The sequence below is a fragment of the Nothobranchius furzeri genome, chromosome 7 (assembly GCF_043380555.1).
Source record: "Nothobranchius furzeri strain GRZ-AD chromosome 7, NfurGRZ-RIMD1, whole genome shotgun sequence".
NCBI classification, from domain to species: Eukaryota; Metazoa; Chordata; class Actinopteri; order Cyprinodontiformes; family Nothobranchiidae; genus Nothobranchius; species Nothobranchius furzeri.
The window spans coordinates 55,586,476-55,612,725 of record NC_091747.1 but is presented as its reverse complement, the minus strand read 5'-3'; the positions used below and the strand labels follow the sequence as shown (position 1 = coordinate 55,612,725).

Genomic DNA, 26,250 nt, shown 5'->3' with positions numbered 1-26,250 from the left:
CTTGCAAGGCAGTGACTTGGTCACTCCTCTGCAGTTTAGCCTCAGAACACAGACATGAGAAAATGAGCTGTACCTAAATATCCTCTGATACCATTTCTCACAACCATCCATCAGCAGTTTGAAGAACAATGACTTTTACAGTATGATGGAGCATTGTGCCATGAGAAGCTGCTTGGAGAACATAACATCCTAATTTAGGGTCTCTGTACATTAAGAATCCTTAGTGGGTGGGAAAGCAAAACTCCATAAATTCTGACAAATACCAGGCATTGATTATGGAAGCAACAGAAGGACCAACAGTGCAAATATAGATTTTTTTGCATGAACTGCCAAATAAAAACATTGAAATTTATAAAATGTCTGAAAATATACTTTATTATCCATAGAAACACCTGAAAAAAGATCTAAAAACACTGGAACAACTAATTTTGAGGACATTCAGAACCTCTTGCCAGCACTTCAGACTATAATAACTACCAAGCAACACAACAATGATTATTAGACATTAATGAAGATGTTTTCCACACAACCCTAAATAACTGTTACATGAGGGCCAAAAGATGCTGCTGCAGCAAGACCGTCAATAATTGTCACATCTAACCATTATTTTGTTGTTTCGCATGTTAGCATCTTTTAAACATAAAGCTTAGTGACACAATTCTATTGACATGTTTATTGAAATAAATAAAATAAACAAATCAATAAATTCCTAAAAGTATAAAATGTCTATCAAATTTGGACGGCGGTGAATGCATGAACCTGCATGCTTCGGACTGCCACATCAGTGACTGTTAAACAAAAAAATAAACATGTAGAAATAATTAATTAGATCCAAGCAGCCTTGACAAAAGCTACAAAGAGGAAGATACACGAAAGAGAAAATTAAATGAAATTAAAACTAATTTTATGCAATCATGGTGTGTTAACAATGGGGAATGATGCTGCTGTTCACTGTGTAGCAAAATGTCAGACAATAAGTATATATATATATATATATATATATATGGTGCTTTGACAAAGTCCTTGTAAAAATTGATGGATTCATTAAGTAGCTGATGTCTTTAATGCACTTGTGCTATAGTGGAATTGGTGCAAGATGCACAATGGAGAGAAAAAAGGAATGTAATGAGTTACCTTGAAAACGTGGCCATTGGTATTGCAGCGCCGCCTCCGTAGGGGTTTCCGTAACGTGATTAGAGAGCATTAATCCTTAGTTTCAAGAGGCCTGCTTTATTTTCAGCTCTCTGTTTTACAAGGAGAACACGTCTTTTCACCAAAGCATCTTTTGGTGTGGACATAATCCATGCTGAGGTCGTCATTTTTCAAAAAAATTGATCTTTAAAACCGCTTAACATGCTGGTCCTCCCACCACACACACACACACACACACACACACACACACACACACACACACACACACACACACACACACACACACACACACACTAAGGTAAGAGGGCCCTGAGGAAATAAGTGGAGGCACTGCAAAATATTTTTCTTCACACCTCCATTTTTTATAAAATCCACTTGCTCTCCATTAAGTTCCTCTATCATTTCATTTATTTCTTCCCTTTCCTCGCCCTTATTTTATATGTGACCCGCAGTGCATGCTTATGCACAGCATACAGAAATCTTGGCTCTTAACCCGAAAAATACCAAGACCAGAGCTAAAGTTATATTATTCAGCTTGCACTTCTGTCAGTGAATGTGAAGCAACGTGCACATGAATGCATATTCTACTCATATACTCACTTCAGGGCCTCATTTATATTTGTACATAGGTTTAATTTTGCAGCATTTGTTCGTTCAACCAGTGCAGAAATGGCTAAAAAAAATACCAATTACTGGAGAATATTCTCACGTTGTAACAATAACTTCATTGCACAGAGGATTAAGATTTGGATTACTATTAAGAAGCAAGAGTTTCTCCCAACATTTCTGAGACTGCCTCCAAGTGGTAGCATACACTGTTTCTGTGTGCTTGTGCACCTCCAAACCAAACAGAATCTCTTGGAAGTCTTAGATGATACTGACGTTTGAGAGTGGATAAAACAGCATGGCAGATATGACATTTTGTGTGTCTCTAGGTGTGTGGATGAGTTTTATTGAACATTTTAAACAGGCAAGACCTTCTTTTCATTAAAAAAATGCTGAAGAACCCTTTCGGATATGCTCGAGCATGATGCAAAGATTTCCTGTGATTTCGCGGGTGAATGTTTCACAGCTGTAAAGGAGAGATAAGTTAGAGAATATCACTGGGTGGGCTGAAATGAGAGGAAACTGGTGACATCAAGAAGGTCTTAGCAGTTCGTACGACAAACAATGTCTGGTAGAAAAAAGAGAAGTCTGAATCTTCACACTGCCTATACACACAGCTTCAAAAATATTCCTTGTGTTTAGATGGAGATTCACAGATGGTAGTTTCTTGGTTTCTAGTACTTTAGAAATGGATAAATGTTGCACAGATTACATTACTTTTGACGTCCGTATGTTCGATTGCATCATTCAACCTTTTAAGTCCTGGTAGATGAAAAAGACTATCTAATATTTGGTATAGCTAACTGATGTCCATCTATTCTCCTCCTCACTTCATCAGTATGGTCACAGGGAGCTGGTGCCTAACTCCAGAGGTTATTGGGCCAGAGGCAATAGGAAACATGCTAGACAGGACGGCAGTCCAGACAGAAGCAAACGAGAGACAGCCGTGCCAACTCTCTCAAACCTAAGGGCGATTTCAAGTCTCCATTTAATTAACAAGCATGTTGTGGATCTGTGGGAGGATGCTGGAGCCCCTAGAGAAAACCCATGCACGGGAAGAGTATGCCAACTCTGTGCAGAAAGGTTGTAGTCAGGATTCAAACCCGTGACCTCGCTGCAACAGGGTTAGGGTTAAGGTAGACCTCACCCTCTGTCTTTCTATTTTCTTCTTTTCCACCAACAAGGATAAAATATGTTCAATGGCTTTCATCCTTTTGTACAGCGGGGCATGACTGATAACTAATGACTGGTTCTGTGTAGTCTGAAACACCATTCAGAGTTCCTCTTTGAGTGGTAACAAATGTACTAGGAGCGAGTGAGTGAGCGAGTGAGCGAGTGAGTGAGTGAGTGAGTGAGTGGGCTCAGGTTTATGAATGAGTGAAAGGGTTGGCCTTAAAAAACTGAGCTTTATTCATGTTTTATTTTTCAGATACGAGATTGTATTGCATTTGCATTTCTCATGAACCAGCCATGAAAATCTTCAAAGTTTTCTTTCCATTTACCAGGCTTCCTTGAACAATGTTTTCAGACTTAAAATGAAAGTTCAGATCTTTTCTTTGAAGTTTTGTGGAACGATAAACAACTAATGTCTTAACTAATGCCTTACTTTATATAGATCACACTTTAAACAAGTTCAGGTGGTGATTAGCTCATGGATTGATAAGCTAGCAGCTAGTCTGGCCTGGAGAATTTCCAGATCTCAGATCTGAAAAAGTTAAAAGCAGCTCAAGTAAATACTTTTTGTAAACTTTAACATTTTCATATTCCTTTAGATCCACAATGGCAACCTTTTCAAAATAAAAAAAATATTAATCAATTTCCCTCTGGGATTAATAAAGTATTTTTGAATTGAATTGAATTGAAAAGTACAATTGGTGCAACAAGTGGAGCAACTGCTAGTGACGGCTGCGGCTATTTTGCACAAATATTTCTACATAAATGTCTAATGATGCAAATCTAATATTGATCCAAAGGAATTAAATTGATCATTTGTATGAATCAATATAAAATTTGAGTTTTTTTTTTGTTTTTACAACAATTTAAAGGATCTGTAGTTTACATCTAACTTATGAACCATGAAATGTGAGATTCCATAGAAATATGAAATATCAGTCTGATGGATCTTTGACTATTTTAAGCAGAAGATCAGAACTTTTTATTGCAGGGATTAAGCGACACTTCGTATTAACTTCAAGGAAAGAGAGAGTCAGGTTTATAAAAGTTAAGAAATGTATTTCTACACAATTAAAACAAGACTAACTTTAACACTCTGTGTACTGGTGGACTAAGGTGGAATGAGGTGTGAGATGATGGTGTGTGTGTGTGTGTAATGTTGTTATCAGAACCAGCTGATCCGGAGAAGCATTGAGTTCTGAGTGGGAGTGAATGTTTCGCTCTAAACTTTAGGAGATTTATAACACACATGAAACGCCATCTGTCAGTCTACATACCCCAGGGGAAGCCTCCGTTAGATCCAGAATGTCTAGGTCCTCTTGGACCCGCCTTGGAACAGAAGCCAGTAGAAAAGCAGCGGTGCCGACCAAACTAGTCTTGGAATGCTTCCAGGTCACGACAGGTTCATTGGCGTCAGCGAGACCCTGAAGGGGTCGTGAGGTTCAGCCTTTATTCTGAAGGAATCGTTGCGGTCAGGTGTAACTTGCAACAGATTTTATCCAGCTTGTCGGGGTTCTTTTTGGCTGAAGAGGAAGTCCGGATGGCCGGTCCGAGACTTCTCTAGAACGCTTTGAACTAAAGAAAAGGTGGCGTGGGATAGTTTTTATAATTGTCATATTTTTGTTTACTGGCAAATCAGAATTTGACATGCAAAAGAGGGTTTATACAAACACCACCGATAACCACACCTTGCGCCAGAAACGAAGGTTCTGGTTGGATCAGACAAAAGGAAATGTGCCGTGTGACTTTAGCATTACGTGTCATTAGTGTCTAGTGCAGCTGTCCAGGATTATAATTACTTGTAAAACACTACTGATCACACGGTTATAATATCAAGTACTAACATTGTCATTTCACAGACTGATTGAACATTGGGCTCACATTATTATTGGTAATAGCAAACATTGTTTGATTATGTATTTATCAAGAGAGTTCTTCGTCTTCGTCTTGCGCTGTAACAGAGGTGAAGCAGTTCAGATGAGCAGCGTGCATGAAAGACCTTGGCCACTATCTCATGTAGATTAGCCTGTCAGAGACTTTATGTCTCTGCTCGAACAGACACAGCAGATCATGACCTTTAGGTCAAAAACAGAACATTCATGACTCTACAACAACATTGATCTTCTTTGGTCTTGGCTCCACTTTAACTAGTTGTTGGCTCGTCAATCCAGTCAGAAATAAACAGTTTTTTTCAAACTGAATTTTTGCAAAAATATCATCTACAACTGCTAAAATGCTGACTATTCTCAGCTGAATTCAGTTTATTCATGTTGGTTATTTTAATATACAAAAGCAATACTCAAATGTATATCATGTCCAACGTGAAGCTAGCTGAAAATATAGTCAATTCCATTGAGATTTCATTCAAATGTAAAGTGCATTACAAATAAAATCTATTACTATTATTATTATTAGTCAATTCCATTCACTCGTAAACTAAAGTATATTCTGTAGATTATAAAATGCTTAGTGGTAAATCAAGCATTCATAAGAGGACAAGCAGATTGCATCAAATTTTAGATCATCAGGTAAACTTCAGTAGAGCTGGCCTCAGAATGGTTGTTTAAAACAAGTTTGAAATAACGTATCACAATCTTTCCATGGAAATCCACTTCAGATCATTTAATGCTAACTTATGAGCTCCAGTGTTTAACCACCTAGAGGAATATAGGAATTTGCATCTAGATTCTGCTTGATTACACAGGAAAATTCATGTTTGGGGATTTTTTAAACACTCGACTGCATCGGTAGGCAGCAGTCTTTTGGTGCATTTCCAGGTTACTGATCATACTCGCAAGCTTCTTTGAGTCACCAGACATTTTAATAACTTTACATTTGAAGAAGAAAAAGTATCTCATTGTGGAAGAAAAATACAAATTGTGACCTAAGGTGCTTCTTTTGAAATATTAGATTTATGCATGACATTTTATTAGCTGAGGCTTTAAACCCGTGGGTTGGAACTTTTTTAAACTGATGTATTCTTTTGTTCTTCTCTCTTCCCACCTCTTCCACATGACTTGATTATTTTATTTCTTTTACTATTTTCCTTCCACCTCCTCTTCCCCACTTCCTGCCTTGTTCTACCCCACATTCATTTCTCTCTACCTTTGTATTCATCCACCCCCCACAGAGAAGTGTGATGAGGCTCTAGCCTCGCCTCTGCCTCACACGGCCTTCACCAGCTCATCTGTCTTCTCTAGTGGATATGCACCGGGATACGCCAAGCTCAACAGGAGAGGAGGTAGGCGCACACGTCTGCACACACAAATGCAGAAGAAAGAAAAGAAACACAGAGCAAATGTCCTTTTACTCTCACACAAATGGCCACTGTGCTGAGGATCTGGACACAGTTATTGTAAACACAAAAAAGTCTAATTTGCCTACATGCGCGTACATCCTTGTGAATGGTTTTGCAGACGACACACTGTTGGATAAATGGCCAGCTTTTCAAAGACTGACACTCTTCCCAGTGCTTCACAGCTGCTGTTACCTCTCTCTACCTCTGCTCGCTCTACCTCTGGCTTCCTTTGTCCCTCACTCCCGCCGTGTCATAGTTTTATTCATTATCTCAATGGCTCAGGCAGCGGCTCATTTCCACATCAGTCCACAGCTAAGAGAGATATGGACGGACAATTAGACCCCTTTATGTTTATACAATTAATAATTCATAGTTCTCCGTCTAATGGAGTCACCCCGCAGCCGAGGGGACTGAGCAGTGAACACTGTCCTGGCAAATAAAGGCGAAGTAATCTGGTGTGTTTAATCTCAGCCAATTGAATTATTGCTGTGAGAGAGGGCAGGTGTTAATTGAAAAATAAGTCCTATCGATCATAATGTATCAATGTAGATGTGATGGAATGAAGCTGAATGGACACGTCATGCTGTCCTTATCTCGCATCTTGTGTTTGAAAATTAGATAAATGGCAGGTCCCTCTATCACGTCATTTCATGAAGAATACAGAAAAATATTACGAAGTAACTTTCTACACTGAATTGATTTTAAAGTGCTTCTACTAGTCTATAAATCAGTCAATGGAATGGGGCCAAAATACATGCCGGATGTCATTTCCCACATGCCCAGCAGGCAGAGGTGTGGATCCGAGTCACATGACTTGGACTCGAGTCAGACTTAAGTCATTACTTTAATGACTTCTGACTTGACTTGATAAAATCTATAAAGACTTATGACTTGACTCGGACTTGAACGCCAATGACTTTTAAATTAAAAAATGAAAACATTCATGTGTTCATCAGCCTTTGCATGAATGTATATGCTGCACCTTCTGCACTGTAACTGCTCACCCTTTAACTTTGTTCTGAAATTAATTAGTGCATTTAATCTGATCTAAACTTATCTGTGTATTTTAATTGTGCTGTCATATTTGTGCTATTCTTGCTAATGGAAAGCACATTGAATTGCTTCTGTGGATGAAATGTGCTATACAAATAATGCTGCCCTGCCTTGTCGGATTAAAATTTAAATCCATGTAAAAACATTTCCTGAAATAAATATTGTTTCTAGAATAAAATGACAGAAATGAGGAAAATAAAAATCATTTGGAGGAAAATTTTGAATGCAAAGCCCGTGTTTTCCATTTTACAATACCTGAAGGTTCTGAGAGTAAACCATACAACAGAATATACTATTGAACAGTAGTTGCAGCGTTTTGGCTACTTCAGCTGTAACATTTCAATCCTTCAAAACTAAAGTCCCAAACATAAACACACGGACAATGAGATATGAAGCTTATAAAATAGAGTATTTATTTTTTTCTTGGTAAAACTCATCTCATTCTTAGAATAACCTCCTTTGAATTTGTGCTCTGGACAAAGTGATTCTTATTTTTGTTTATTCTTCAAAACAGGAGTTTAGTATGTTTTATTATTGGGGCAGCAGTGGCTCAGGTGGTAGAGCGGGTTGACTCATGATCAGAGGGTCATGGGTTCGATTCCAGCTCCTGCCAGGGGTATCCTGCTGTTGTGTTGGGCAAGACACTTCACCCAACTTGCCTGTGTTAGTGGTGGTCAGAGGGGCCAACGGCGCCAAATGGCAGCCTCGCCTCTGTCAGACCTCCCCAGGGCGGCTGTGGCTACAAGTAGCTTACCGTCACTAGCAGTGTGTGAATGTGAGAGTGTGTGAAAGCATCTTTGGGTGTCTAGAAAAGTGCTATATAAGTTCAATGCATTATTATTATTATTATTATTATTTCTGGAAATAATTAGATATTTTTTCTTAACACTTCCTCCCTTACTTTCCCCTTCTGTGTGACTCTAACACATGTTGTCTCTCCACTATATTCAGTATAAAAAATACATATGTGTACACATACTGTACAATCCCTTGCCTCTACCTTGCTGGTTACTGTGTTGCTTCAGTGTTTGCAGTGTATTGCCAAAGCCCATTCAGCTCTTTTCCTGCTTGCCCACCTGTCATTTTCACCCTCATCCCTGCAGTCCAGAGTATGACTATGTTCTTATATGCAATTCTACTCCAGTTTCCCAACGCTATAAAACAGGGGAGGCACAAAATCAATGAAATGCAATCAACAGTCCAACATGCTGCAGTGAAACTTACTTTTTTTTCCTCATGTTTTCCTTTTCTATGATCCACATCCAGCCAGACTGGCAGAGAGAACTAAACCACATTCAATCAGACTTAGTGTCAAATGTGCCACAATTGAAACGTGTGAATTAGGATATTCCTCGTTTGTCAGAGGAATGACAACTAACTTAAATTTTTGCCTTCCTTTAGCATGTAAAGTTTTATTCCTGCATAAAAAAATGTCACGTTTGTGAGGCAAGTCATCCAATGTGATAATTTCTTAGTGCAATAAAACAGAGGAAGCATAAAATCAGAGTAACATACCACTCATGTAGAGCTAAGCTCATTAAGCTGTTAATATTATAGGCTAACACAGGTGTTTGCCTCATACTCTGATTGTTCACTGGTCGATTTTTGAAGGAATTTTGGGCAATCTGAAAGCATTTCTGTCAAAAAAATATAAATATGTCCCTTACACATCATAAAGGGCTTCATGAATGGCCTCTGTTCAGAAAAAGAGTTTACATCCTACAAGTTTGATGGGCCAATTGCTAGTTTGGGTTTATCCTTGACAAACTGTATTCATGCCATTTTAAAATTGCTCCAATGTGCAAATATTCCTAGCAGAAACATCACTAGCATAGCATGTGGTACTTCACACCACACAGCCTCCCAACACGTAAGGAGCCCCAATGCATCAGAAACAAACGTTTGGTCACCCATCGTCACTTTTCGACGCTTCGGGTGTGAGAATGTGTTGATGTGCCCAGTGAGCCGTGGTGGATGGCTGCTTATACTGAGCCAGGATCCTCTGGAGGTTTCTTCCTTCTCCACTGTCGCTGCATGCTTGCTTAGTATGAGGATTGCTGTAAAGTCACCGACACTAGTCAGCGACTTGATGCAATTTGCTGGGTTCCTTAGATAGGAAACTTTTTACTGATTGGCTTAATGAATTGACCTGTATTGGAATGTTTACTATGTGAAGTGCCTTGAGACGACTCTTGTCGTGATTTGGCGCTTTATAAATAAACTTGAATTGAATTGAATGTGTTGGTGGTGGTCAGAGGGGCCGATGGAGCAAAATGGCCTCGCCTCTGTCAGACCGCCCCAGGGCGGCTGTGGCTACACTAGCTACCATCACCGGTAGTGTGTGAATGTCAGAATGCATGATTAACGGAAAGTGCTTTGGGCGTCTTGAAAAGTGCTATATAAATCCAAACCATTATTATTATTATTATTATTATTATTATTATTATTATTAGTAGTAGTAGTAGTAGTAGTAGTAGTAGTAGTGAACTAGTAGTAGCGCTTTAAAATGGATTCCGTAGTTAAGTGGTAACCAGTGTAGAGATTTTCTTGTTAAGACTCTAGCAGCAGCATTCTGAATAAGCTGCAGTGGATTCCCAGCGTTTTACGGAAGACCAGCCAAAAGACCACCGCAGTAGTCCAGCCTGCTGGAGATGAACGCATGAATAAGGTTCTCTAGGTCTTGTCTGGACCTCTGAGTCCAACACATTCTCACTCCCAGCGCGTCAAAAACAAACGCTTGGTCAGCCTCCCTCCACGTCAGACCCCTGACGCCAAAAGTGCCCTTTTTCGTTACTTATGTGCGAAAAAGGGTTTTTCCCTTATTTGACTGCAGATCCCAATGCAGCGTAAAACTGACGTGATGGGATGTCTGCAGCCAGGGCACCAAACAAGCTCATTGTACCTCACCTTAACCTTATCTTCTTATTTAACCTTCCCCTCACCCCTATCCTAACCTTAACCATCTTGCTAGCGAACACGTTAGTGATGTGTCGATTGCTCTAAAAGCCGGCTCTATGAAGTGAACGGCGGGAGCCGCCTCGTCATTGGTCGAGTTTGGACCGAGCCAACGCGAGGGGGAGGTTTCAACTACCAAGGTGGAGGTTAAAAGTAGAGGGTATTTGTAACCTCCCCCTCGCCAGATGGTATGTTCTAACGTTCCCCTTGGGCAGCAAATACGAAAATTCACAGTCAGAATGCATGGGAAACTGACGCTTGATCACAGTGGGAGTAACGTTTTAGGTAGCAAGTGAAGTGGAATAAAGGCTTCTAAAATGATGACGGACGACAGCGTCTTTATCTTGAACATTTAATGCTCATTTCATAACGTGAGCAACATCCAAACCTTTTAACGTCTCTTTTTTCTCTCGTCAAGTACAACACAATCAGCGAAGAAGAGTGCATTTCCTGAAGGTTCCCTTCAAAATAAAATACTTGCACAAAAACATTTTCAGTGCTAACAACAGGACTGTATGTCTTTAGTAACTAAATACTTAAATGACAAATAAGTCACAACACACTCCCGCCCGATGAACAGATGTTCATCAACAGTTAGCCATCCTTAACATACCTCTAAGGGATATAGTAACTGTACAGGTCTTCTCAAAATGGTACCTGTAGAACTGCAAACCTTACAGGAACGAATCAGTCCATCTCTGCCTGGAAAAACCTCTGTTATTCTACCCATTTTCCAGGTCTGTCTGGGTGTGTTGTCCTCTCCTATTAGAACAACATCTCCCACCTTTACTGTAGTGGGTGTTGTGGTCTCAGATGTGTGGGCTGATCTTAAGTCCATCAAATAGTCTCTGCGTCAGTGCTTCCAAAAGCCGTTCAAAAGTCTCTGGCGGTATTCCCATCTTCGTCCCAGCTCCTCTTTGTTGACAATGGGGGTGTGAGGCTGGGAAGACAGATTCTTTGGTGGTAGAGAAGTTAGTCGGTTTCCAACCAGGAAATGAGAAGGGGTTAGTGGCTGAGGTTCTAGAACATCATTATATACATAAGACAATGGTCTAGAGTTCAACACTGCTTCAACCTCTGTCAGCACAGTTGTTAGTTCCTCAAAGTGCAATGAGGCCCTCCCCAGCACTCTTTTCAAACATGTTTTTACAGATCTCACAAGCCTCTCCCAGAAGCCCCCCCACCAAGCTGCCCGCTCAGCAATGAACTTCCAGGTGATTCCTTTCTCGGTAAAGAACTTAGTGAGTTCTGAGCCTTTAATCACCTGCCACATCTCCTTCAAGTCCTTATCTGCCCTTTTAAATGTTTTAGCATTGTCAGAATACATGATCCTACATAGCCCTCTTCTATCAATAAGTCTTTTTAGGGCTAACAGGAAGTTTTCAGTGGTCTGATCTGATACCAACTCCAAGTGTACTGCCCTTGTTACAGCACAAGTGAACAATACAACGTAAGCCTTTGTCGGTTGACTCTTAGTTTTAACATACAAGGGTCCCGCAAAATCCACCCCAGTGACTTCAAATGCAGCTGATTCTGTTACTCTATCCTGAGGTAAAGGAGCAGTAGTCTGCTGCGCCGCTTTAACCTTTAGCTTCCTGCAAATAAAACATCCAGACACAATGCGTTTAACGAACTGTCTCCCTCTGAAGATCCAGTATTGCTCCCTCACTTGGATTAAAGTGTCTCTAACACCAGAATGCATCACCCTTTCATGACAAGAACGAACCAATAGCTCAGAATATTTATGACTGCTTGGTAGCACCCAGGGGTGCTGCTCTCTGAAGCTAAGATCAGAGTTCTGAAGTCTCCCTCCAACACATATCAGTCCCTCTTCATCCAAAAATGGTTTCAAATCCTTAATCTTAGAGTCTCTCTTCACATTCTGTTTCAGCTGTAACTGTAGGATTTCTGAGCTAAAGCTACTCTCCTGTGTCTGCTTCACCCAGTACCTTTCGGCAGCCCTGATCTCGTCCGCGGTCAACTCTCCTTTCAGTTTCTGACTGGATCGTGTGTTTGTCACAAATCTTTTAACCCATGCAGTTACTCTTAACACTGTCCTAAGTCGACTGTATTTTTCAATGTCAAACAGTGGTTCAACCTGCTCAGCATGTGTCAGTTGTACTACAACCTGGTGCTTAGTTTTAAGTTCACAGTTCACCTCAGATGACACATAGCTCTCATCCACCTGTTCTCTTTCATCGGCTGCTGGCAATGATTTAGGTCCACTCCACCACAGCTGACTGTCAATGAGGCTCTGGACATGCTGGCCTCTTGTCGGTAGGTCTGCAGGGTTGGTTTTGCCCATACAATGGGACCACAGCTCTGGATTTGTGAGCTCTTGTATCTCGGTCACTCTGTTGGCCACGAATGGTTTCCACCGCTGAGCAGAGCTCTGAATCCAGTGAAGCGTGATCATCGAGTCCGTCCACATGTGAAGCTGATTTCTTTCCAGATCAAATGCCTTTAGAAGACTGTGTCCCAATCTGGCTCCAATAAGTGCAACCATAAGTTCTAAACGAGGCAAAGTCATTTTTTTAATGGTGCAACTCGTGACTTGGAAGCAACAAAACGTGTCACGGTCTCTCCTTCTCTGTTTTTTCCTTTCACATAGGCCACAGCACTGTAAGCCTTTTCACTTGCATCACAGTAAAGCTGTAAGCTTACGTTCTGTGAATCTGGATGCTCAATGTGATGCCACCTAGGAATGACCACTAGGTGGAGCACTGGTAACTCAGCACACCACTGTTCCCATTTCTCCTTTAACTTAGGGGGTAGTTGTTCATCCCATTTAAGCCCACTTTCCCACATCTCTTGGAAAAGGCACTTGGCTCTGATGGTAAATGGTGTGAGAAAGCCAATGGGGTCAAATATGCGAGATGACGTCTGCAAAACACCTCGTTTTGTGTTTTCCTTCCCCTTTACAATGTCCATAAGTCCTCTTTGATCAAACACAAAGTCATCTGTTCCAGATCGCCAGACTAGTCCTAGGACCTTGAGTACATTTCCAATTAACTCACTTTCCACACCATGCTCTAGTCCATTCTCCTTCCACAAGGCTCTGAGCTCAGGGGAGTTTGTAACCCACTTGCACAAGTTCATCCCGGCTTGGGACAGAATGTCTTTTGCTTCTGTTGTCACACAATGGGCTTCTTGCACATTTGATACACTGGCAATAAAGTCATCAACGTATAAGGAGTCTCTCATGGTCTGCACTGTTTTTGTCTGCTTGGTTTCATATTGTTTGAGATGCTTTCGGATTGTGGCGGCAAGCAGGAATGGGCTAGGAGACACTCCAAATACAACTCTGTTCATTCTGAGAATACGCACCTCATCCTCACAGTCTTTGGTTGGGGGTCCATGGAGCCACAGGAATCGAACTGCATCCTTGTCTTTATCCGTCAGGGATATCTGCAAAAAGCCTTTGTGATGTCTGCAGTAAAGGCTATCTCATGCAATCTGAATTTAATCAGCACATCCAGCAGATTTGGGTTCAAATTGGGCCCAGTGTACAGACAGTCATTTAGGGATGGGGAATTTTCCTCATGTGATGATGCATCAAAAACCACTCTGAGTTTGGTTGTTGCCTTGTCTTCTCGCACAACAGCATGGTGTGGCATGTAATATTTGACTGAGTTCCCTGTCGACCATGTGTCCTCTGACAGATCCTCACAAATCCCTTGCTTCAGGTAGTCTTGTATCACATCGTTGTAACTGGTATACAAAGCGGCATCAATTCTCAGTTTTTTCTTTAGGCTTTCAAGACGTCTTTTGGCCACCTTTAAGTTGTCTGAGAGTTGAGTTCTGTCAGGTCGCCACGGTAACTCAACTTGGTAGCGTCCATTTTTGAAGGTCGTTGTCTGCTCGAAACTTTGCAAAACCTCTAAGTTTTCTGTGCTCTCTGCTGTGTCGTTAACTATGCCCAATGACTCCACTTCCCAGAATGCATGAAGTTGGTTTGAAATCTGAGTGTCTTCAGATAAGCTAATGTGCATACAAGTGGTATCTGTTACACTGGAGCTCGTCACTGGACCCTGGAGAGTCCATCCAAAAATGCTTTCAACAGCTACTAATGTCTTTGTGACTCTTTGAACATTGCCAAAAACAGCTTGCCAGTAGTAGTCAGCTCCTATTAAAACTTGCAGCTCTGCATCATTAGCACCTTCTAGTGGACAGTCTGCGAGCTGCAGCTCCCTTCTTTTCAGCTCTGCTTGAATCGGTCCACTTGGAACTTTAATCACAGCTGTGCATACCTGGGGGGTCTCTATTGCTTCAATCTCCAATTTTTGCTGACTGTTCCACACGTTCTCCAGCTCAAATCTCACAATGTTGCGCTTCTCTGTCACAGGAGTAGTGGATCCAAAAACATGGAGAGTTAGCATCTCTTGTCTGATAACTGGTAGTCCAAGGGCCCTAGCAACATCCTTGTGAATGAAGCTTCGCTGGCTGCCTCCATCCAAAAGACAGCGAGATATTTTTCGGTCTTTGGGGCCCACTGCCCATGCCTTGATGGTCTGAAGCAGTACGGTGTTCTGAGTTTTTATCCTTGATTGCGCAGGACTTGTTACTGAAGATAACACAGCATCTGTATGTACACTACTATTGCTGTTGTCGACCTCAGGCTTCACTTCAGATTGCTCACACACTGACTGATGGTGTCTACGTCTACATAAACCACATGAAATTTTTGTTCTGCAAAACTTTGCTATGTGTTTTGGACCTAAACACACATAACATCTTCCAAGTTTTCTCAGCTTTTCTTTACGTGCACTTACTGAATGTTCTGGGCAATTTTCAGGCTTGTGGTTACTGCTGTCACAAAACACGCAGGTCTGGGGCACAGTGTTTGCTGTGTGCAAGGCAGTAGCTGATGGGGTGCTCCACCTTCTAGGTTTAACATCAGAATCATAGAATGGTTTACCGCTCTGCTTTGGGGTAGCATCCTTAACATCATGTCCAGGTCTGGTTAGCTGTAGCGCCCTTTCTCTGCTTTGCACCTCATTCTGCAGAAACTCGATAAGCTCTGGAACCTTCCATTCACTGTTGGAGTCTGATCGCCTGGTGTAGGCTAAGGCTATATCCTCTGGGATGAGCTGCAGCAGCACTGGACATAGCAGGCAGCCATAGGTGTCACTGTGCACCCCCAAGGATTCCAAGCTACGAATCTGAATCTCACACTCATCATACAGGTGTCTCAAAGATGCCACATCAGATGATTTCTTTACTGGTGTCAGGTTTAATAATTTGGACATATGAGCACTAATCACAATGTCCTTTCTCCCAAATCGACTCTGGAGTAATTCTATTGCATCATCATAGTTGTCATCTGTCATGGTGAGTCCTGCAATAGTCCGTGCAGCTGCTCCAGTTAGGTAGGATCTCAAGTATGTGAACTTGTCTGTTTTACATAATCCATCATTTTTGTGAATAGCTACTTTGTACTGAGACCAAAATTCTTGCCACTGACTTATTTCACCATTGTACTGGGTTATCAGTAACTTGGGAAGTTTAACAGTTTGTCTTGACTGTGATGCAAATGAACCAGAACCCGCATCACTGACTCGCGCTCTTGTAGACTCACGTGACCTTTCAATTACTCCAGTAGTGCGAAACTTCCACGTCAGAAGGCGGTCCATATAATCCTGTGTGTTTGAAATCTCTGTCTCCAGTGCATCTGTAGGTGTCTCCTCTTCTATGCCCTTATCCAAATCTATTAAACTTTCCTCCTTGGAGATCAAAAGTGTCAGAAACTCACGTAGCTTGTCATTATCTGGTGTCTCCTTGCCCACCTCACTCTCCAGGCGGGATAACAGCTTTGTTACCGAGGTCCGTATTGTAGCACGTTTCTTCTTCATCCGCTCGAGCCGGTCCGTCATCTTGGCTGCTAGCAATAGCAGTTAGCACTTCACTCCGTTCTGAAATTTAGTGTAGTCTTACACTTCCCGGGTTTCGGCACCAAAAACTGAAGTGGAATAAAGGCTTCTAAAATGATGACGGACGACAGCGTCTTTATCTTGAACATTTAATGCTCATTTCATAACGTGAGCAACATCCAAACCTTTTAACGTCTCTTTTTTCTCTCGTCAAGTACAACACAATCAGCGAAGAAGAGTGCATTTCCTGAAGGTTCCCTTCAAAATAAAATACTTGCACAAAAACATTTTCAGTGCTAACAACAGGACTGTATGTCTTTAGTAACTAAATACTTAAATGACAAATAAGTCACAACAGCAAGAGGGTTAAGGTTAGGATGAGGGAGAGGGGACGATTATAAATAGTGAAACGTGGTTTAGGTGCGGTTAAATGAGCTGGTTCGGTGCCGCATCAGTGGATATCTAATCACGTCAGTTTTACGCTGCATTGGGATCTGCAGTTACAAAAGGGAAAAAACCCTTTTCGCACATAAGTAACGAAAAAGGGCACTTTTGGCATCTGGGGTCTGACGTGGAAGGTGGCTGACCAAGCGTTTGTTTCTGACGCTTAGGGTGTGAGAATGTGTTGCTGAGTCATGCTATTTGATGAAGATGATAAAACGCTGAACAGGTTACGGCCTTGATGTGAACATGAAGCTCAGGTCTGAATCAATTATGTCACCAAGGTTTCTCACCTGGGTCTTTGTCTTTACTCCTCTGGAGCCAAGTTGAGTGAAAGGGGGTGTTTTTATCAAATGATGGGGCACTGTTTAAGAGTGAACAGAATGTTTTTGCACACCGATTTGTAAAATTTCATCTCAGCATCTTATTAGACCGGTTCATGTTCAACAGCATGGTCTGTTGTTAGCTTTGCTTTGAGCTAGCTTGTTTCTCTTTTTTATTATTTCCATCCAGATTTGTGCATGGACTTTGACATGTTTCTGTCCTCCCTCCCGTTTCAGCTAATTTTCCCCTATAAATGTTTTTATGTCCAATAATTTAAAATTCTACCTCTCTTCTTCACATCTTTGGCGACTCAGAATCACCTTTTCATATTTTGATTTTCTCTCTCACCCTACTTTCTTCCAATAACCGTCGTCTGCCTCTCCTCCCCTCCTGCTCTTTCCCTATCCCTCTCTCATAGCTTTGACCCTTCCACCTCACATTATCACTCCCCCTTCTCTCCTTTCTCCCAAAAGTACACTCTCCCATCTCGTCACTGCAGCTTCTTTCTTCTGCTTGAAGTTCAAGACCCTTTAGAAATCTCAGTGGTGTCAGAAGGCAGGAAGAGAGGACCTAAGTTTCCCTGCAGCCTTTGGCCTAATTTGGAGGAAGAACTTAAGCAAAATAAATAAAAAAAAAAGCCAGAGAGCAGAAAAAAATGACTAAATCAGGTTAATGACCAAAAGAAAAGTGAGAGGTGGGACAGCAGAGCTGAGGGATGAATGGAAGATGAGTTCAGAGCGAGTGACGCTGGAGATCTTGGAGCTCTGTGAACTGATTAAACGAGAACAAAAGGAGAAAACAATAATTGAATATCCAAAGGCACACGGTGTGGGATGGTTGTATGGTCAACTATTCAGGGAAAGTTGTGTAACTGAAGGTTTTGTTCAGTGGTCTCGGGTGTTATGCTGCTGCACTCATTTGGTGATGTTTTATTTATTTATATAATAATTCAGACATTGAAAAGAAATAAAAGACTCAGAATGGATAAACTGTTTGTGGAAACGTGTGTACGTTCTGGTGAAACTGGAAAAAAATAGAACATGGTCAAAAAATTAATTTATGTCATTTCTTCTACTTCTGAAGTTTAACTAATCAATGAGAAGTATCAGATACTTCAAGCCTTTGCAATAATTGTGATGATTATAGCTTACAGATTATAAAATCCCCAAATTTAAAATTGCAGTCGATTAGAATATTGTGAAAAGGTTTGATATTCTAGGGAATATTCTAGTGTTGCACTTATCAGCTAATGAATCCATGAACCATGGTACACAGTCATTAGCTGTGGTTATGGTGGATGGGTACGTTTCCCATGAAGCCTTATGTTATGAAAGCCTCGGGACACATTGCTTTCACCCTTTTTTTAATGCGCTACTGTATGCTTCCAGAACACGTTAAAGAGCAAGTCACCCCCAAATCAACTTTTTTTTGCTGATAAACTAAATAAACGAGTGTCTAATCGTGCTGTAGACACGCATAGTCAATAATTTGGCACTTCAGTGCATCTTAGTTAAATTTCAAATTCTCTGCCTAAAACTGTCAGTGTTGCGCCGACGTCAGGTAAAAACTCTGCACTGTATTTGAATTTAAATCTGCCACCGCTATTGGCTAAGAGGTATGCTATGATGTAAACTGGTCCATTATGATGTCACAATGCCGTTGGGAGCCTGTTTGTGTGTGTGTGTGTGTGTGTGTGTGTGTGTGTGTGTGTGTGTGTGTGTGTGTGTGTGTGTGTGTGTGTTAGTGACTCCGCCCTCTCGGTCTGCCAGGCAACAGCATTTGTTGCACTTTTCAAACTTGAAGTGGGAGTGAAGTAAGTTTCTTCTAGGGGGTGACTTGCTCTTTAAAGTCTGCAGATCGGGCCATACAGGAAGCCAAACATGAAAGTGTGAAAGTGTAAAACATCTGGAAACTTTCAAAATAAGACACATGCAGGTTTCCAGTTGCCTGCTTAGTAAAAACATTTTTAAAAGATGCATCATTACCTGTAACTGTACCTGAAAGACTTGTTGGACACATGCTGCCATCTTCCTCACTGCCTGTTATCTCATGAGCTGCTGAAATCACGAGTTGTTTTGCAGTTCTCCCGTGATTTCATGACCTCGCGGGTAGGGTTGTCACGGTATGAAAATTTAACCTCACGGTTATTGTGACCAAAATTATCACGGTTTTCGGTATTATCGCGGTATTTTTTAAACGGTGTTGCATATGTTCAGAAAGCATTGATAGTCCTGTTCTACACAAACTGAAATAGTTCTGAAAAGGTTTAACAGTGTTTATTAAACCTAAAATAACACAAGCCTTAGCAAAAGTGCAACTTTTCACAAGTAAAGGAACAAATAGCTTATTTTTCTGGAACATGTTACAGTAGTCAGTGCAGGTTTAAATTATACAAATCCAAACATTCAAAACATAAACAATATGTAAACAAATCAAAGAAACACCACTTGTTTTCTCATATACTTGTTTTCTTCATTATCAAAATGAAAATCTAAAACTCCAGTCCACACTTGACTTGAGCACTGTACAAGTCAACCTTAAAAAATATGTATTTAAAATAAATATCCACTTTAAACAAATTACTAAAATAACTACTACACTATGTAATCAAATCCAAATGTTCAAGTATAAATGGCATTGAATAAGTAAACAAATCCATGACAAGGAACTAATTGTATATTTCTCTTCATCATCAACAAATAAGATGCTTCATCCAGCAACAGGGTGTCCGTGACACGGTTTAAATGCTGCCAGAGGACGCTGCGGCTGCAGTATATAGTGACTCGTTGCATTCTCCCTCAACCAAAAGTCCTCGCGTCATGCATTTAAGCTAAAATGCTAATGTTAACTTACCTTGCACCGGCTGTGGAGACGTGGGTGATCGTCACGCAGATGTGCCATGAGATTTGAAGTGTTGCTGCCTTCTGCAGACACTTGTTTCCTGCACGTTCTGCAAACGGGATAGCCGTCTTCTATTAACTGTCCCTCAGCATTTTTCAGAAATCCCAAATATGCCCATACTTCCGATTTAGTCTTCTTTGAGGGCTGATGGATGTCCTGGGCGCTGCCGTCGCCTCCTTCGGCCATTATTTCAGCTTCAAAGTTTTGGTGCCGTTGCAAACTAAACAGTGTGTGTGCGCGCAGCGGGAACTTCAGCTGAAGCGACGGTGGCTGGTAAGGGTCATCGCGCCGAAACCGCGGCCACGGTAAACCCACCGAGATAATATAGTTTTTTAAAAACTGGACGGTTATTTTTATTGTCAACTTTTTTACCGGGGTTTACCGCTATACCGGTTACCGTGACAACCCTACTCGCGGGATCAGCTGCTTGGGACACTTTTGCTGCCGTTTTGCGTCTGAAAGCTCCCAGTAGAACGGGACCTTACAGATAAAATGAGCTGCTTATGCATCCATTGAATTACTGAAATAAATAGAATTTAGTTCAGTATTAGCAGTAAAAATGCAACCACTAATTTGTTTACTACAGTTTTTTTCTCATTTCTTCTCTCTTGTTATGCTTTTCCTCAGAGTTCATCTCTATTTTCATTTCTCCTCAGCCACACCATTCTCTCTCCTTTCGTCTCCGCACTCTTTCCATCTTCCACTCCATCACACTCCATTTTAATAACCTTCCTCCTTTCTTTCCTCACAAATTTCACCATCAGTTGATTTTCTACCCTCACTCTCACCTTTACACATTAGTTCCAAAGTCCCTCTTTATTGCTTTTTATTCAAAGAAACAAAAATGTCAGGAAGACGGTGCTCTGATTGCTGCACCATTAACCCCACTCTCCCTCCCTTTGTAAAGTGTTGCTTTTCTCTCTCAGTCATCTTGAAAAAGTTGTTTGATGTCTCTTGCCGTCTGAGTCATCCATCGATAATGACGGTCGTTTTCTAATTAAATTACTCCGTCTCCATCCACTCCCTTTGCTCCATGACAGAAAGATGAAGCACTAACAGAGGGCCAACCAGCTGTTTTCTCTCTGTTCCCCTTTTCTCCAGCAGCCTCAAGTCTTAATTAATTATGATTTTAGAGTTTCTGTTAATAAGCTTGTGGTTATCAAAAGTGGTAACTTTCATAAACAAACTTGCACGTTCTTGTGGGATTGTATACACACATAAATGAATACCCAGTGGTATAAAAACCCTTTAAATAATGTTTTCATAACATTGTTAACACACACAAATATTCACACACTCCTTCCTAAGTTGTCAATGAATTTAGTTTCAAGGGTATAGTAAAATCTAGTTTATTAAATGGCAGCAAATTAGGAATTCTATGTATACATTTCAAATAAATATATTTATGCCCTTTGTTTTGCTGTTTTCTCTCAAAGAAATCCTGAAAAAATAAGAAGTGAATACCTTGATCCCATTTTCAAATAATAATAATTATGTATAAAAACTAGGGGTCAGAACTTAACACATAAATTATGACTTATAAATTTGAAAAACATTATGCCATACAATTTTACCCCTTAGTGTCCAAGCGCCCACGCGTCCCCAATTGGGGGCCAGAAAGGCATCACGATTTATGCCTCATGTACTAAAAAACGTCATCAACCTGCACCTCCAACAAAACTGCAGAGCCTGGGCTACAAAACCATATAAACCTTTCTTTTTACGTGCTCCAAACAAATAAAACTACAATTAAATGAATCATGACAAATCGCTCTTCATGAATAACAGAAAGGAAGAAAAAAATCTTATGTTCTACCGCTTTGTTCTGTTCTTGGTAGAAAGCAGGCAGGTAGTACTTTTATCCATACAAACTTTATTACAGCAGAAGGAACAGGCATTCATCTTGTAACCCACAGCAGAACTTCCCCTGAACTCTACACCACTCCCTCTCTCTCTCTCTCTCTCTCTCTCTCTCTCTCTCTCTCTCTCTCTCTCTCTCTCTCTCTCTCTCTCTCTCTTTACACACACACACACACACACACACACACACACACACACACACACACACACACACACACACACACACACACACACACACACACAAGCAGTCCTCTGCTGCCACCTAGTGTTCAGTACACAACATTTACAATTTTCTATGTCTATTCATACTTCATCATTAACACAAATGCTAATATTTACACATCCCACCAAATCTCACAATGGTTACCTTCATAATGAAGAAATCTACCCATCAACCTGTGGGTATGTCTTCTGTGCCTCACTAACATTAATTTTGATTAAATTGCTGAGAGCTTACACTTTTACAATTGAATTGTGATTAATCAAGATTAATTAATTACAAGGCCTTTAAAAAATTACCGTATTTTCCGGACTATAAGTCGCACTTTTTTTCATAGTCTGGCTGGTCCTGCGACTTATATACCAAAGTGACTTATATACCAAATCATGTAAGCTGTGCTGCTGCGGGCCGGCTTCTGCCCAGGAATTAGCTCCCCTGTCCTGCTGGGAGGGTTTCAAACACCGCCATCACCTGGTAGAGCTTGTGGCGAGTTGCTGCGGGCCGGGTGGCTCCGGCCCAGGAATCAGCTCCCCTGTCCCGCTGGGAGGGTTTCAAACACCGCCATCACCTGCTGCAACCTGTAGCTTGGTGCTGCGGGCCGACTCCGGCCCAGGAATGAGCTCTCCCCTCCCGCTGGTAGGGTTTGAAACACCGCCATCCTCTGCTGGAGACCGTGGCGCGCTGCTGTGCCCTGGTTGTTTATTCTGTATTGTTACCAGTACTTGTCTTGCAATGTGAAACGCTTGGCCTCAGATTTTGTAAGAAAAATAATGACATTTCCCCCCAAAATGTGATTTATAGTCCAGTGCCACTTCTATATGTTTTTTTTTTCTTCTTCATTATACATTTTATGGCTGGTGCGACTTATACTCTGGAAAATATGGTATATTATTTTAATCAAGTCGTACCCTTTATTGTTGTCTTTTATGAATGAATTGTGTAAGTAAAGGTAAGGTAAAGGACCCCAGGAAGAGTGGCTGTCAGGTTTTTGACAACTAATGGGGATGCAAGTAATAAACAAATAAACTCCTAATAAAAACAAAACGACTGAAATAATTATGCCTTATTTTTTTCTGCTGTTGTGTTGCCAGCATTCCGAAACAAATTATTGTAGGAAAGGAAAACTGCAAAAAGTGTTTCCACAGCATCACTAAAAGGAGATTGAATCCATATTAATGACATATCAAAATGCAGAGAAAGAAAATTACTGGCTTGGCAAAAACTTCTGGCAAAACTATTATTTTTATTTTTATTTTAATTACAGTTTTATTTCAGTTATTACCCTTTTCTGCACATCAGCAATGCAATATGGTGAAGGCATCACAATAAAGGGAGATGAACAAAGAAAAACTTGTTAAAACTATCTACTCTTCATGGTAGGTTTGCTTTTAAGGCACAATGTAGCCATTAGTGGATATGTGCTAAACAGGCTGCTGTGTTGTTATTTTTGAAAACATCTCTGATTCAAGTCCACAAAGAGGCACTAAAATGTCCACTTTGGAAGGTGTTAAAGATTTCTCAGTTTTTCTCTCTAAAACCTCCATTTGTGTGTGGGCAGAAGGTGCAAACACAGCAGAAATGCTCAGGTATGAAACATTGTGGATGGGACCTTACACGAGGCATGCTGTGAACTGAATGGCCCATGATATAACCTAAGCCTCATTGTTTACCTCATTGTCGGTATGCAACAGCATCAGATGCACTTTGCTTTGTTCTGCAAAAACAATCGGAATTCTTGATTTTAATGGCTGCAAGGAGGATAAATCCTTAGACAATTAGGGCATTTGGCTGATTTCTTAAGTCATTTGTCTCAGACATTTAGAACATTAAAGTATATCACTCTTGAAATTGGACAATAATGATAAAATGTTACCGTGTTTGAAACAGAGTATAAAAAACTTTCATTTTGAAAGCTATATGGAACAGATCAGTTCTGAGGGTTCTCCAGCTTCCAAGGGGAAAGCACACAGCAAACCACTTCACCATCTATTCTATCCAATCATCCATCGTGACTCCTTGCTTCCTCTTTTTTTCTATTCTGCCACTCTTATTCCCTTCCTCACTTCTATTTCTTCCTCATTTATGTGTTCTAGTGCAATTCCTATTTTATGAATATATTACCTTTCGGTGCAGTTAAAGCATCAGTAGTTTACTGTGAATCTTACAAACTTTTTTATTTTGTGCTAATTTCTTTCATCATATTTGCAATAAGGGCCAATGTAATAGAGTTTTATAAAACTAAAAAAATTTGAAAATTAAAATGGTCTCATATCTAAGAATATGAATTATTTAAACTGTGCAAAGTTTATTCCCATGAATCAGATGAAATATGATAGAAATAGTTTTTTGTTTTGTTTTTATTTGTTTACTTTTTATTACTTGTGGGGTTACAAATACGATCGATCACTGAGTTTCACGTGCAGGCTGACCGTGAAAATGCTCTACTACCCGTGTTTTCTGCATTAGCCGCCAACAGAGAGTGGATGCAGAAACGCTAATGGGCTCGACACACGGGAGGCGACAAACGACCGCGATCAGCGAAATTTGTCGCTGTCGCTTTTATTACCTGTCACACGGGAGGCGATCTGCGGTAGCGGCCAGCGGCAAAGCCGTCTACGCGTTCTGTTCCATGGCGAAATCGAAACTTCAGTTGTTTTGTTTGGCTGTGTCAGGTTGGAGGGAATTAAGGTTATTTAAGCGGTTCAGGGTTAATAAAGCGGTAGATATGATGTTTCACAAGGTGCTGCTAGAGTTATGTGAAATCTTACTTCTGAATTTACTATATAAAACATAATAATAATCAACTTCTCCTCCATATTTGCTCGGAGATGTGCGGAGCATCCTGTCCGCTCATTGGTCAGTGAATGAAACCTCCGTTGTTTGGTCCTTGTCCGAGCGACAGCGATGAAAAGTTGAAAATGTTTCAACTTTCTGGGATCGCGTCGCTGGGTCGTACGTGCACGACAAGTGCACGAGTGCAAACTTTCACACGCACGTTTTTCGCGTTTCGCTTAGTAGGAGAGAGACCCGCGATTATCGCTTTGTCGTGCATGTCTCATTGAAAATGAATGGAGGAGAGGCGATGTCGCCTCCCGTGTGTCGAGCCCATAAGGGTCGGAAAGCCACAAAGATGTTCGTCACACTAAATTTGCATTCATGGACTTTCCCTTCTTGGCTCACAAGCAGAAAGGCCGTTGTTGATTTAGTGTGCAGGAGAGAGCTCAATCTCGATGAACGGCTGTAAATATAAGATGGAAGAACCCTCCGCGCCATCACCCAGTGTATTTGTTTAATTTAGTGGTAAACCACTCCTGTAGAAACTAATGAAGGCTGGAGAGACATTTCAGCTGTTAGATGAAGATGTTGAAGAGCTGAACTGAAGCCCACCAGGAGGTTCCCACCACCGCCATCTTGGCCGTGTCACGGGTCTCGACACTCCCAGAAAATACAAAAATGGAGCTGAGCGTGAGGCTGTGAGTGTAGTGGCCATCAAATTCTGAGATAGCTACAAGCTAATTGGCCAAATTAAGCTAACGAATGTTGCCCGGCACTTTTAGCCATTAAACCACAGTTGAATGATTTTATTATCCTCTTCGTTCCAGGCTGAAATACTTTTGATGTGAGACCGATGAGGCAAGCTGCTTGAGCTAGCGCTGATGGCTCATCTGATACCTGTCAATAAACAGGACATGCCCCTAAGCTTTTATGATTTCATGCTTTAATTACATCTAAACAGATGTCATGATGGTAAACTTGACCGACTAAACCTAAAATGTGTTTTGCATCAGGCTGTAAACGTGTTTATTTCTGCTGTGAAGTGGACATTTTTCAGATGGAAGTCAATGGGAGCTTCCACCTGTCTGGAGCCAGCCCCTAGTGGATGAGGGGGGAATTGCAATGCTGTCACTTCTGTGTCAGCTTCACTTTTGGCAGGCAGCGTTTCCCCCTTGGTCTCAACCAGTAGAAGCTAACTGTTAGCATTAGCGCTTCCACAAGATGGTGGAACACATTCAGGCTTGTGCTACTTGTGGAGAACGAAGGCAATGGAAGAGTCACATTGCTTAATCATTGGTGAGATATTTATGTCATGAATATTATGAGTTAAGCAGATGTTTTGCTAACATTGAGTAAAGACCCTTTTAAAGATACACAAGTACACAATCCAAAGTATATTATCCAATAAAAGTGCTTCCAATATTAATTTTCCTTCAAAAAATAATAAAACTTGAGTGTTGTTTTAATTAAACATGGTTTTAGTCCCCATCTTTGGTAGTACCTGTACTCCCTCCTTTTATCTTATGATCTTCTGTCTCTCTGCCACTTGCTTTTCTCCTTTTCTGTGTGTCCTCTCAGAGGTGGTGTCTTGACCTTCTCTGCCTCCCTGATCTCTCACCTAT

General features: G+C 41.0%; 1 protein-coding gene across 4 annotated transcripts in view; it reads left to right on the top strand.

Annotated features, from left to right (window-relative positions):
• The window catches only part of cntnap2a (contactin associated protein 2a), a 528,260-nt gene that overhangs the window by 176,354 nt on the left and 325,656 nt on the right, over positions 1-26,250 (top strand). For all 4 annotated transcript variants that reach the window (XM_070553228.1, XM_070553226.1, XM_070553227.1 and 1 more), the window contains exon 2: positions 6,062-6,172. In XM_070553228.1, the coding sequence (XP_070409329.1) occupies positions 6,062-6,172 (111 nt within the window). The remainder of the gene's footprint in view (positions 1-6,061; positions 6,173-26,250) is intronic.